Genomic DNA, 13369 nt, shown 5'->3' on the forward strand with positions numbered 1-13369 from the left:
ATGCACATGTGGTCTCGTGGATATCGAAGAGCACAGGGTTACACAATGCACCCTCGGCGTTTAGGTGGGGATTTGGGACTATAAATACTACACCGTATCGCTTATGGCACATCCCGCGCTCCAAAACCGCGCTAACTCAGACTGATACTCGGCGATAATCCGCATGGCGAGAGCGATGTCCGGAGCAAGCAGTTTCCTTCCTCATTGGTACCTTTTTGCATACAAAGAATGGACTGTGTGCGGTAGCCTAGCATCCTACGAGCGCCACAATCCCGAACACTTTCATGCTTTCATGCAAGGGCCAAACCCATTGGCTCCATATGGACATATCATAAAATAACGTTCATAGCGCATGACTCGTACTCTATACAAACCTAAATGACGCTTTCCTCCGATCCCTGTTTAATTTGTTTCTACAAATACGTGTCTGTCTCAAATTCGAGCCCACTTGCCTCTCATTGTTTCAATGCAGATCCAATTGCAGGGTTTTCTTTGCCACTTGGACATTTCAGGGTTAACAAGCATAAACTTTTGTAACTACAAGCCAGGTTTAAAATTTGCCAAGAATCTCCACAATCTCAAGTTTTTAGTGCGGGGCAACAGAAGCCATATTGTAGTTCGCAGATTTTGGCATATATCACCTTCTAGTACCTATTTCAGCCTTCTAGACGCATGGAAAAGGTATCACATATGCACCGCGCCAAGGTTAAACGCAGACATGCAATAAAATGTACAGGACGTTCGGCCGCATGGTACTTTATCACGCCATGCGAGGGGCGCAAAGGTACTTTCGTGAGACGGCCCACTCCTTCCACGCTTCTGATATGATTTGTGCATAACCGAACGGGAGATTCGGAGATGACGGTCTGGAATGAGACAAAGAACTGAATATGCAGCTTGATGGGGTCGTCGAGAGTGGAGCGAAGTAAATGAATTGCGACCGTAGCGAGCCGTGTATAGTACCCTTCCGGTTTTAATATCGCTTGACTTGGCATTGTCGCTCCATGTGAAAATCATTGTTCGTGAGGTATGAATTTAAGGACTGAAGATCATCTATTAATAAAGTTAATGTCTTACTAATTTTCCGCAGAACATGTTCAGGTGGACTTGACCCCGGACATACCCCTAACCCCTACTCGCATGGTTGCAAACCCGGTAATGTAACTATACAGAGTAGCGTCGGGGCACATTTAAATGGATTCCGAAGACAGAAATTCTGCCGCGTCTAACTTTTTAGCGGCATTTTGGGAGTGATGCCACGTAGCAATATGTGTGTTTTCATTCGATAAGGGATCTGCATAGAGTCCCGGTAAGCCCCGGTCCGATTGGCAGATTGCTCATTCTGGACTTATACATGAACACCTCCTTAGTTACATGGGAAGGCGTTTCTTTGTTTCCCGCCCCTCCACGACTCCCTAACGTCATACCACCCTCGCGATGTTGCTTCCGCTTTGCGCTGTTCTTCTCTATGTTTGCGGCGTGGTAGTATACAGGCTGTACTTTCATCCTCTAAGCAAGTTCCCGGGGCCAAAACTAGCTGCGGCATCGACCTTGTATGAGTTCTATTACAATGTGATCCAAGGCGGTCGGTATCTGTTCGAGATAGAGGAAATGCACCGGAAGTATGGTACGAACATCATGATATAGAAATTCTGAAAGCAGCGACTAAAGGTTTTGAAAGGTCCAATTGTGCGCATTACTCCTCATGAGCTTCATGTTTCAGATCCCTATTTCTATACGGAAATTTATGCTGGTCCTACCAGGAAGCGCGAGAAGGATCCAAGAATGGTTCGGTTGGCAGGACAGCCGACTTCTATGTTTGCAACTGTCGACCACAACTTGCACGCGTCTCGGCGGGCTATTCTCAGTAGCTTCTTTTCTAAGAAGTCTATCACCGGTCTAGAGACCATGATCCAAGGCAAGGTTGAGAAACTTATGGGACGGTTAGCCACTGCATGCGAGCAAGGCACCGTTGTCCCCCTGGACTCTGCATCGTCGGCTCTGACTGCTGATATCATTTCGGAGTTTGCATATGGTGTCAGTCTTGACTATTTGGATGATCCCAATTTCAAGAATGAGGTTGCAGAGTCAATTTTGAGTCTTGCGTCTTCTGTTCATGTCTTGAAGTTTTTCCCTTTCATTTTGTCTCTTTCGAAAATCATCCCGGACAGTGTTGTTGAAACTCTTTCTCCGGAGGCTTCAAAAATCTTGCGCTTGCAGAAGTTGGTTCGTGCACAAGCAGCAGTTGCACTGAAAAATGGAGGCCACGTCAAGGGTAAGAACACAATGTTTGGAGCTCTGTGCGATCCTTCGCTGCCTGCAGAAGAGCGGACTCTCGATCGGCTACAGGACGAGGGTTTCTCATTGATCGGCGGAGGTACCGAGACCACCACAGGAACCCTGAAAATTATCATGTTCAACTTGCTGCACAACAAGTCTTTGCTGTCAAAGCTTCGTGAGGAGCTTGCGCAGAATTCATGCGATACATGGGCCGAGCTCGAAAAACTACCCTACATGGTAAGTTATTCGGTCTAGGATCTGGGGACAAGGGACTTGCTAACCGGTGAAGCTCAAATTTAGAGAGGAGTGATGAACGAGGGACTTCGTCTTTCCGGTGTTATAACTCGACTTCCACGACGTGCTCCAGATGAAGCATTGCAGTTGAATGAGTGGACAATCCCAGCGAATGTAAGGAATCACCCATGAGTCGAAAATTACAAAATCACCTCGGCTAATATACTTTAATTCAAAAGACACTTCTGAGCACATCATCCTGGTTTATGCACATGAACACAGAGCTGTTCCCCGATCCGTATACCTTCGATCCTGAGCGATGGATTCGTGCTCAGGAAGCCGGACAGCGTCTTGAACCTATGATTGCCGCCTTTATTAAAGGATCTAGACAATGCCTGGGTAACAAGTAAGATACTGACTAACCTGTTCAGTTGAAGCCTGCCGCTAACTTCGTTTACTTTAGTTTGGCTTTGGCGGAGCTGTACCTCGTTATTTCTGCATTGGTCCGGCGATTTGATATGGATTTGTACAAGACTGGACCCGAGCATATTGTTACTTACAGGGAGTTTGGCTTTGGAATTCCTAAGGAGAAAGGAGGGTTGAAGGTCATTATTACGAAGACTCTGAGTTCATAGTCCTCGCCAGTTGGCCGCAGCTCGGGCCCTTGTCCGGCAACGAAGAGATGGATCATGATGTATGACCTGCAGTATGTTTGCCTTTTTCTCGGTGCTTTTTTTGGTCCGATTAAACAAAAAATGCGAGGTTTCGGTTGGAGGAAAACACCTTATCCGCCAAAAGAAGTGTGTCCTTTGTGGAATTGTTATTTTGTGAGTATTTTTGCACCGTTGTCGAGATACCATTTGTCGAGTACCAAGAATAGCAGAAGATAGACAATTACCACTGTCTATGTTCATCGCTTCGTTGTTTGTTGCCTTGTATGTTAATCGGGCAGACTTTTGCCAAGTAACGAAGCGACTGAATAATAATGTAGATAACTCTCTTGGATTGGTCAATCGATGTCCAGGTACAATAGCTTAATGACTCGTTGCACATATCTCTCCCTCTATACACGAAAATTACTTTTTTACTTACCCTTAACTTCTCATTGTTACCAATATCCACCACACACCAAACAAACCCTGTAAGTTAAAATTTATCTACGTACAGTATGGCGGAAAGCAACGCCACCACGGGCTTACGGCAGGACCTCGCTGACTTCTTTTATCAACTAGATACGCTCATCTACGATCTCGGAACTCATGACCCTGCGCGACGCCAAGAATGCAAGCCACACCTCATGTCCCTGGGTCAACTTGTCTACTTCCCTGTTCCTGGGAAAAGATCGTAACAATTTCGATGCACATAGGTTTCTGCAGCGGCGGTCCTTAAATGTGCGTCAGAGTACAATTAACAGCCTTTACATTACTGGTAGACAACGGACAAAGAATAGATAAACATATAGATAAAATAAAGCGAAAATAACACATCAGATTATATGCTCGCTTCGGGGCGCGTGGATCTGCTGCGACTGTCCAAGTAATCCAGTTATCTCAAGCTAAGCACACACAAAGCTTTCAGCATTATCAGAACCGGCACTAGGGCTCTTCAGGCGAGCATTTTGAGGCCATGGGCAAATCTTCCTGGTGCGGTTCGATCCATCCAAAGGTCGAGACGTTAGTATCGACTCAGGGAATGTGTCATTCTCCACCCAGGCTCGGAGTGCATCGTCGGTATCGTATGTAGACGGTGCGGAGGGAAAAGATGATGCCGGTCCACAGTGCCCACCACCTATGTTCGGGAAAGTGACGTTAGCGTTAACATGGAATGAAAACCCTTTGTGAATTTGGACATACCGGGAATCATAAACAGATTGAAAAATTCGGACACGTTTCCATTTGCTGTGGTATTCTGCAATTGCCCAAGATGCATAATGGGCCAAATGGCACCATTGTAAGGATCCGTCCAGCCTATTGCTCAGTATATTAGTTTTGCCATTAGTTGATTATGTATGATGACTCGCCTTGCGTGACAATCATCTTCCCACCCCGTTTTCTGAAAGCACTCAAGTCCGTACTAATGCCATCAATGAGTGGACTGGCAATAGCATCAACTTTATCAACATCCGCTCCGAAATCAAACTGGCTGACGTCAAATGACACATTGTTGAAGACCAGGTTTTGCAGGATTGGAGTGCTGTAGTTCAGATACAAGGACGTTTCCTGGAGGAGCCACTCCTTTTCGCTTCCGAGCGTGTAACCCGGGTAGATTACATCCCCGTTACGGCTGTCTGTGGGACCTGCGTAGATGGCTTCGATGGCTTTGATTTGGGGTTGAGTCAGACATGTCACATTAGTCCTGGATGCCTTGGATGAATCTGGACATGCCAGCGAGCGGATATTGAATGGGCAATTGAGTGGATTTTCGATAAGTCCATCGACAACGCCATCAAGGCCGTCACATTTTGCTAGGATTGCATTTGTGGTAAAGTTTAGAACGGATTGGTTTAGGAATGCATCGCCCTGGGAGAAATTAGCATGATTTTCAATGAAGGATATGCCAGGCAACTTTTCTTCCCAAGTTACTCATACCTTTGTGTGTTTGGCGTTCCACAAAAATGAAAGTATCAAATGTGAATACCAGTTCCCAGGACTGCCAGCATAGATTCCATCGAAGAGGTCAGGGTGCAATTGTGCGAGTGCAAATCCTTGGGCTCCACCGGTTGAACATCCACTGAAATAACTGAAACTTGGCTTCGATCCGTAGTATAAGGCGGACAGCTCCCGAGTCGGCGGTGTCAACATGGCGATAGAGTTATGAATCCAAGCCTTTGTCTGGGCTGGGCTATTCAAGAAAGAGATATATTGTCCTGGTTGAGTAGTGCCGTTGCCGTTCAGAGCGACATCGTGGCCGGAATCTCCTCTGTGATTCAGGTTAGAATCAAAATTCATGAATATCAGTAGAAGTCTCCTTGATCAGAATAAATTCACATACGCTGCCACCGCATAACCTCGGTTGAGATTCAAGATCATAGCAGATGTATCAATCGTTCCCGCAAGGCCTCCATTTCCTGTTCGTGTGAAATCAGTCTGGTTCTTGCTCCGAACAGGATGCTTTACCTTACCAGCAACAAGATATCTTTCATTATATGAATCCTGCTCGGGTAGCCACAATTCAAACGCAAGCGAGTTGTTGCCACTATATTCAATGTGGCCCTTCACTCGACAGAACGCATATTGATTCGGGAGCGCTGCATCCGTACTCCAACCTGAGACGGCCAGTTCATTTTTCAAGGTCCACGACGCCGATGTCACACTTATTCCGGCGATTTGTTTTGCCAGTGCTGGTACATGGGTACAAGGATCTACTGCAAGAGCCGAAGCTCCAAATAATGCAGCGATAGCTACGTTGTTGGAAGTCTGTATTCTCATCTTTAGCAGTATTTTCAGCCATATCTTTTATCCTGAAGAGAAGGGCACCCTTTTATGCTGCAGAGTCCAGCCCCTCGCGGCTAAACCACGGTAATCTAATTCTACATTTGCTGAAGATCAGCAGTGGTAGTAAGACAGGAATCGGACAACGGAGCCGCTCGCCGAAGCTGGGGAATCCCGCGATGTGGGGAGTGGGGGAGAACCATACGAGGTAACTTATTCATTTCGGCTATGTTCTAAGCAATCTATTGTGACCGGATAGGCCGGATCAGAATTATTCAATGGCTGATTATATTCGGCTTTGATATTACCATATGGAAGGCATATTATTCAATCCAATGCCCCCAATCTCTCCGAGCCAGTCATGCGATAATTGTCCAACGGGATCATCTCCACAGCCATATGGTTGGAAGCGTTGTAAGTCGTCAAAACACTCATGCAGAACAGAATCCACCGCAAGCGATGCTGGACCTGTCTCATCAATGGGCCAGTAATTAATTTGGGAATTACCAGCGACACCAACCGAAATTGAGCCATGCGATGCATCAGGTAACACGTTTCTCGTAGGTTCAGAGCCTTTGGTGTGATACTCTACAGCGTCAGACAACACTGCATCACTGAGACGATTAAAAACATCATGGCAATTTTTCGTCACGTTCCATCGCTCCGATATGGCGACTAAAACATTTGAACATGCTCTTGAATCATTCACAATCTCGATAATCGTGGGATCGTTATCGAGCAGTGCTGTTGGCGTAGATGTGGATATGTTCCTTTTATGGGAGCGAAAATGTCGACCCACTGCGTAGACATATGAAAGACCAGCCATGAAGACCGAGTGCAGTGTGATCCATGTGTAATTAATTCGCCGAGACCGGTGGAGATGAGCATAAAGTGTTATTGCTTGCTTGGCTGCAATGAATATAGTCTGTAGGACTACTGCATCTCGCGACGATGCTGATGAAAGACCTGGTGATGGTCTGTATAACATCAAAAGGGCATTGTGATAGAGCATCTCGTACCATTCCCGCGTTCGAAAGCTGGATCTGTCGCCTGGTAGTGTGCTCGAAAGATCGACATCTGAGAGAGCAAGGCTCGCTGTATCGCGACGCCAGGTAGCTAACTCGTTGGCAAGTCTGTCTCGTGCTGAGAGGGCCGGTGCTTCGTCTGTCTGGGTTCGAGTGGACCCGTTGTGAAGAGCGGACAATATATCGCCGCAGATTATGCGATACCGTACGATATGTACGAACAGAGCTGTTCTGCAGAAGGTCGGTGCTAGCTGATCTGTGTCGGACTCGCAATGATTTACGGTAGCGTCCAGGCTCGGATCTGGGAGGGAAACGTCTGTATCTTGGAGGTGTATTGCAAGAGGCCTTCCTAGTGTTATGCTCACGACTCTAGTGGTCACGTTAACAGAGGCACACCGAGAAATTGCGATTCATCTCACCTATCCATGGCAACAACACACCAAAAGCAACGGCGACGTATTTCATATGCCACAAGTTGCTGTGAAGAGATACTCTCCACATTCCCTTTTTGTGCTCGATAGACTTGTTCGCGGTGCAGACCCATTTCCAAACACATCCTTGAAGCAATTCCAACAATATGCCACATACTGCTTGAGGTATCCTGGATAGAATTGATCATGCGATATTGTCCCAGCAATAGAATAGCTTGGAGAGCCTGGATATTGCCTCTTTGTAGGACCTCATTTAGCCGCTGTGCTGCCCTTAGCTGGTAGCCTTCAGCGTTGGGCAACGATTCCAAGTCGAATTTGTGCACGCTAGCAGTTGCGATGGCTAAGATCATATCGAAGGCAAATCCTGCAAACACGTCTTGTTCCAGACATAACGGATCCTTGTAGGCCCTGTTCAACGCATCCAATGCAGTACCTCGATGAAGAAAGGGGTATGAAAGATGATCATTCTCAAAGTATGCGTGGTGAAGGTCGCGAGCAACCCTTTCCGGAGGAAGGAAAGAGGCATCAAACGGGAGAGCCGAAGATGTCGGAGCCGATGGGACACCATTAGGCCTACACGGCAGTCTCTCTTTCTGAGGACTCCTAGATGTCACTTCAACAGTCGTACTGACTAAATTCGCAAAAGGTATCCCACTAGCCGAGCCCAGAAAATGATGCTCTCCTCCCGCACGGCGTGAGAGGAACGATACCTCCTCCATAACCTCATCTCCACGATCTCTTTCTTCTTCTCCCTCTTCGGCAGATTGACCAACGTCAGGATCCGCGCTCGGTTCGGACGCCCGTCCGACCTCCGTCTGGGGTGATGTTCCTAACTCCGAGTGCGCCAGTCGAGCAGCCAAACTAGAATTATTGGCTTCGGCCTGCTTCAGCCGACGCTGGAGTCTCTCGACCAACTCCCGTCGGTCTTTGGCCCGGTCGACATACTTGCATATTGTGCCGACTTTTCGGCAAGGCCCACATGAGGGTGAGATCTTGTCGCATCGGGACTTGCGACGCCGGCAGCGGTCACAGGCTTGTGTGTTCATGCCGAAGGCTGAGGTTTTGATATACTCTAGTTTCCTTGGTCCATTGGTTTCTTGTTGTGCAAGGATGTCACTTCTGCACCCCAGAATCGACCTCGACGCTCCCCGCATTGTTGAGTGTGGGGGTCCGCTATCGGCGTCGGAGGCCGACGCCGATCTATGTGAATATCTTCTCTGTGATTTGTGCAATATCACAGTGGGTTATTTGCTAGTCGGCTCAAACGCATTTAAAATATGCCCACCGTCCCCAGATTTTGGTTTCCCCGCGATCCCGGTTCAGTTGGATCGAATTCGAAAATATATCTGGACCCAATGTTGACTGAAAAGCCAATGACCCAGGGTGAAAGTATAGAGGATGTCGAGCGAGCAGTACTTTAACTACCCTCTATCTTGCTACTGTTGACATTCTAATATTTGCGCTCAGACAGGATCAGCTAGTTCAGATGGCGAGCCTGAGTATGACGAAAATGCCGTGAAAGCACTGGTGCGGAAGCAGGACTTGAGGATTCTACCTTTGTCTGCATTCATTTACCTGCTGTGCTACTTGGATCGGTCTAATATCGGTATTTATTTTTTTGCTATACTTTTATTTCGCTCCTTATACTGACGTTCTGCTCCAGGAAATGCGAAGGTTCTCAATGAAAGTGAAGGCAACGACCTTCTCACCGAGACAAAAATGTCCAATTATCAATACATGTGCGCCCAAGCCCTGAGGGATATGTGCTATAACAAGAAAAGGACTGACATATATTAGTATCGCGCTAATGGTATTCCTGATTGCATACGCCATCTTCGAAGTTCCCTCAAACTATCTACTAAAAAAGCTGAAGCCAAGTGTTGGTCATTTCCACCCCAAAAAAGGAGACACGGACAACTAATATAACACAGCGATGGATCGCGTTCCTCATGTTTTCCTGGGGCGCAATAACAATAGGCCTAGGCGGAGCCCACAATTTCGGCCAAGTAACCGGCATCCGATTCCTCCTAGGAGTAATCGAAGCAGGTCTATTTCCGGGATTGGTATACTATCTCACATTCTGGTATCGAGTTTCCGAACGGTCCCTCCGCGTTGCACTCATCCTAGCATCTGCCACACTGGCCGGTGCCTTCGGCGGAGCCATTGCCTACGGTGTGGGATTTATGAATGGCGCACAGGGACTATCAGCCTGGCGATGGCTGTTTATCGTTGAAGGTGCACCATCTTGTGCTTCTGCTATCCTTGTCTGGTTTACTTTACCCGATTATCCAGAGACAGTGGCTTGGTTGACCGATGAGGAGCGGGAATTGGCGAAAGAGAGGCTGGAGGATGAAGGGTCCAAGGGGAATGCGGCTGCCATGACGTGGGCTGATATCAAGAGTGTTCTTACGGATTGGCGGTTGTGCGGGCATTATGCTGTATGTTTCCCATCATGGTCTAGGACTTTGAACAAGAGCTAATTCAGAACAGATCTATTTCGGCATTTCGACTCCCTTCTCCAGTCTATCCCTTTTTACACCATCCATCACGGCTGGTCTGGGATATGAAAATCTCCAAGCTCAACTAATGACAGTCCCACCCTATGCAGTTGCATATGTGGTCACACTTGCAGTTTCATGGTCAGCGGATCACTTCAACGCGTATGTCCATTTACTCGAACAATGACCCCCTTTACCGTTTTAGCCGCTCTAACCAGATCCATGCAATGCAGTCGTGGCCTACACTCTGCTACATTCTCATTTATCGGCGCAATGGGTTTCTTGGCATCAGCCGTTCTCCCAGTGGATGCATACTTAGTACGTTCTCAGCCCCTTGCGACATGATCTGCACTAACGATTTGTTCAGCATCGGTACGGTTGCCTGATCGTGGCATCCAGCGGGGCGTTTTCTTGTATACCGCCTCTTCTTGGCTGGCTGTCGTCTAACATTGATTCCACCGGTGCAGCTGGACTCGCTATTGCGTTGAATATCTCTTTCGGGGCCCCGGGGCAGATTGTCGGGGTTTGGATTTATAAGGCTAATGAGAAGGCCCTTGGGTATCCTACCGGTCATTGGACTAATGCAGCTTTGTTACTATTTGTTTGTGTTGGATGTGTTTTGTTGCATCTTTATTATGTTTTTGCTAATAGGAAGCGGCGGGCTTTGGGGGAGGCTAAGGCTTATGCTTACTAAGGACGTGTATATATTGCCTATCTGCCTAGGTGGTTTGCAAGGTGGCCAGATTTGTAATCATTTGCAAAGTAAAATTGGCTATGATCCTCAGGCTATACTCGTTGGGGCTATAAACACGTATCCTCTATAATAGCCGGACTAATGAACGAAGACTGGAGGAGCCAACATGTATATCACGAATCTGGCTAGTATACCGAAAAACTTACTACACGAGAATTGTCAGATCACGCAGTGGCACCACCAGAGTAACAAGAGTAACATATACATCGCGGAGTTAACGAGGCTCAATTCCAGAGACCCATAAATACTGGCCAATCAAAAGCCTCCACCGTCAGGCCATTGTCATTGCTTGGCGATCGGCCGATCTTCACATTCGAGGCCAGCTTGTCCACTATTTTTCTTTGTGACCCCGACATTCTTTGTTCTTCCTCTTTTTGCAATCGCCTTACATTCTCTCTGATTGTGCTTTTTGCGACCAAACCTAACGATCCAATAGCCGGTTGAACCTCCGCGGGCTCTGCGCCACCTCGCCTATACAGTGACTTGGCTCATTCAGTTATCATAAGTTGGCGGGCAACATGCGACCTGCGGCGAGGCTGTTCTATGCAGCCGTATTTGCATTTGGGGGCCTAAGTAATGCCAGCCATAATGGCACTCCGTTGGATCCAACCAAGTGTGCTGTAAGTCAAGACAAGCGCGCCGGAAGGCCGGACCAGATAACTAACTGCTCTTCTCTCCAGCTCGAGCCTTCGGCCATGGTATCAGACGCTTGTGTATCCTACGGCTCCATCGACGGTATTAATGACATGATTTCCACAACCCTCAACTCTATCACGCAAGACACGGACTTCTTCTCATATTATCGCCTCAACCTCTTCAATAAAGAATGTCCCTTCTGGAATGATGCAAACAGCATGTGTGGCAATATTGCATGCTCTGTAAACACTATCGACTCGGAAGAAGATATCCCTCTCACGTGGCGCGCGGAGGAACTGAGCAAACTGGAAGGCCCGAAAGCAAACCACCCACCACGCAAGATCCAAGCAGAACGTCCGAAAGAACGACCCTTACAAGGAGAGCTGGGAGAGGACGTCGGCGAAAGTTGTGTGGTGGAATATGACGACGAGTGTGACGACCGCGACTACTGTGTTCCGGAGGACGAGGGTTCCGCCGGGAAGGGCGACTACGTGAGCTTGGTGGACAACCCGGAACGGTTCACGGGATACTCGGGTGAAGGCGCACACCAGGTGTGGAATGCAATCTACAACGAGAACTGCTTCCTCAAGCCCATCGAGGAATTGGAAGAACGAACGCTCAACGTCCCCATGGGTGGCCTCCAGGCAGCCTCGGATTTCCGCAATGTGCTCCAGAAGGAGTCGCAGCGCCTGGAAGGTCTGCCGCTAGACAATGAGTGCTTGGAAAAGCGGGTCTTCCACCGACTTATCAGTGGCATGCATGCTTCCATTTCGACTCATCTATGCTGGGATTACCTCAACCAAACGACTGGCCAATGGCACCCCAATGTGCAATGCTACAAGGACCGCCTCCACGACCACCCCGAGCGCATTTCCAACATGTACTTCAACTACGCATTGGTATCGCGCGCCGTGGCGAAACTTCGTAAACACCTCGAGGGCTACACTTTTTGTACCAGCGATCCCGCACAGGACCTCAAGACCAAGGAGCGCGTCAACAAGCTGACAAGCACGCTATCGACCATCCCGCAAATCTTCGACGAGAACATTATGTTCCAAGACCCCGGCGCCCTCGGTCTCAAGGAGGACTTCCGCAATCGCTTCCGTAACGTCAGCAGACTGATGGACTGCGTCGGCTGCGATAAATGCCGCCTGTGGGGTAAGCTCCAGGTCAAGGGATACGGAACCGCATTGAAGGTGCTCTTCGAGTACGACGAGACCAAGAACGGCGAGAACCCTACCCTGCACCGCACCGAGCTGGTTGCCCTCATCAACACGCTTGGCCGGATCTCCCACAGTCTAGCTGCCGCGCGTAGCATGCAGCGAGCCCTTATCACCGGTAACACACATATGTTCCCCGTCCACGGCGCTATCCCTTCCGGTCACCAAATAAATGCCCATGGGGACAAGCCTAAAGGCCGCTTACTTCAAGACGGCGTTGGAAACTACTACTACGAAAACGAAAACGAAGAGGATTACGTATACGGCCGGGAAGCACCACCACGCTACCCCTGGGAGCGACCACCACCCAACCCAGACGCGGGCATCATTGAAGATTTCATGGTCGAATGGAACATGATCTGGGGGACGGTCGGGTACATCTTCCAGACCTGGATAGATCTCCCGCGGACATTGTAAGTCTAAGCTCTCGCATTCTAATTCTGATTGTTTGTGACTTGTGCTAACTACTACAGATTCCAACTCGGAGCCATTGAATCCATGCGTCTTTACAATTACTGGCTGGGTCTGCCTGTGCCTCCGCGGCCATGGAAGCTGAAGGCTCCTGAACCTCGCGAACATACTAAGCGCCGGGCTTATGAGCAGGCTCAGGCTCAGGCTCATCGTGATGAGCTCTGATATATTAATCGTTTTTGCATTGGCATACACTGTACATATACGGCTCTGTGCTGTGGCGTTTGTAGACTTGGGTTGGGTTCTCGGTTTTGGAGTTGAATCAATCTATACTATCTTCACTTGTGTTTGATTTTGGATTTTGATGAGATATAACTTACACCTGTAGTAGGTAGGTACATGTACATGTTCGTAGGTCGGCTCGGTCTACACGGTTGGTTTTCCGAGAG

The 13369-nt window shown here is 48.3% G+C and overlaps 5 protein-coding genes across 5 annotated transcripts; 3 read left to right on the forward strand and 2 right to left on the reverse strand.

The window, feature by feature from the left end:
- Positions 1-1437: 1437 nt before the first annotated feature.
- Positions 1438-3149, forward strand: N7446_004848 (cytochrome P450; the record flags this gene model as incomplete). The annotated part of the gene is made up of 5 exons (XM_058513596.1): positions 1438-1627; positions 1682-2517; positions 2581-2688; positions 2754-2920; positions 2978-3149. The coding sequence occupies 5 exons, from the start codon at positions 1438-1440 to the stop codon at positions 3147-3149; spliced, it is 1473 nt and encodes a 490-aa protein (XP_058374925.1).
- Positions 3150-4111: 962 nt separating this feature from the next.
- N7446_004849 (uncharacterized protein) lies at positions 4112-5942 on the reverse strand (the record flags this gene model as incomplete). The annotated part of the gene is made up of 4 exons (XM_058513597.1): positions 4112-4481; positions 4531-5033; positions 5103-5433; positions 5506-5942. Coding segments are annotated over 4 exons (1641 nt in total), but the record flags the coding sequence as incomplete, so codon positions are not given.
- A 307-nt stretch (positions 5943-6249) lies between these two features.
- Positions 6250-8555, reverse strand: N7446_004850 (transcription factor; the record flags this gene model as incomplete). Its single annotated transcript, XM_058513598.1, has 2 exons — positions 6250-7339; positions 7390-8555. The coding sequence occupies 2 exons, from the start codon at positions 8553-8555 to the stop codon at positions 6250-6252; spliced, it is 2256 nt and encodes a 751-aa protein (XP_058374927.1).
- Positions 8556-8756: 201 nt separating this feature from the next.
- N7446_004851 (uncharacterized protein) lies at positions 8757-10593 on the forward strand (the record flags this gene model as incomplete). Its single annotated transcript, XM_058513599.1, has 8 exons — positions 8757-8813; positions 8869-9007; positions 9065-9140; positions 9199-9280; positions 9333-9839; positions 9892-10061; positions 10133-10217; positions 10267-10593. 8 exons carry the CDS (start codon positions 8757-8759, stop codon positions 10591-10593), a joined length of 1443 nt encoding a protein of 480 aa, XP_058374928.1.
- A 578-nt stretch (positions 10594-11171) lies between these two features.
- Positions 11172-13145, forward strand: N7446_004852 (ER oxidoreductin; the record flags this gene model as incomplete). The annotated part of the gene is made up of 3 exons (XM_058513600.1): positions 11172-11273; positions 11334-12922; positions 12983-13145. 3 exons carry the CDS (start codon positions 11172-11174, stop codon positions 13143-13145), a joined length of 1854 nt encoding a protein of 617 aa, XP_058374929.1.
- Between the last annotated feature and the right edge of the window lie 224 nt (positions 13146-13369).

Source organism: Penicillium canescens (genome assembly GCF_028828765.1).
Source record: "Penicillium canescens strain IBT 15451 chromosome Unknown utg000003l_segment0_segment0, whole genome shotgun sequence".
NCBI lineage: Eukaryota > Fungi > Ascomycota > Eurotiomycetes > Eurotiales > Aspergillaceae > Penicillium > Penicillium canescens.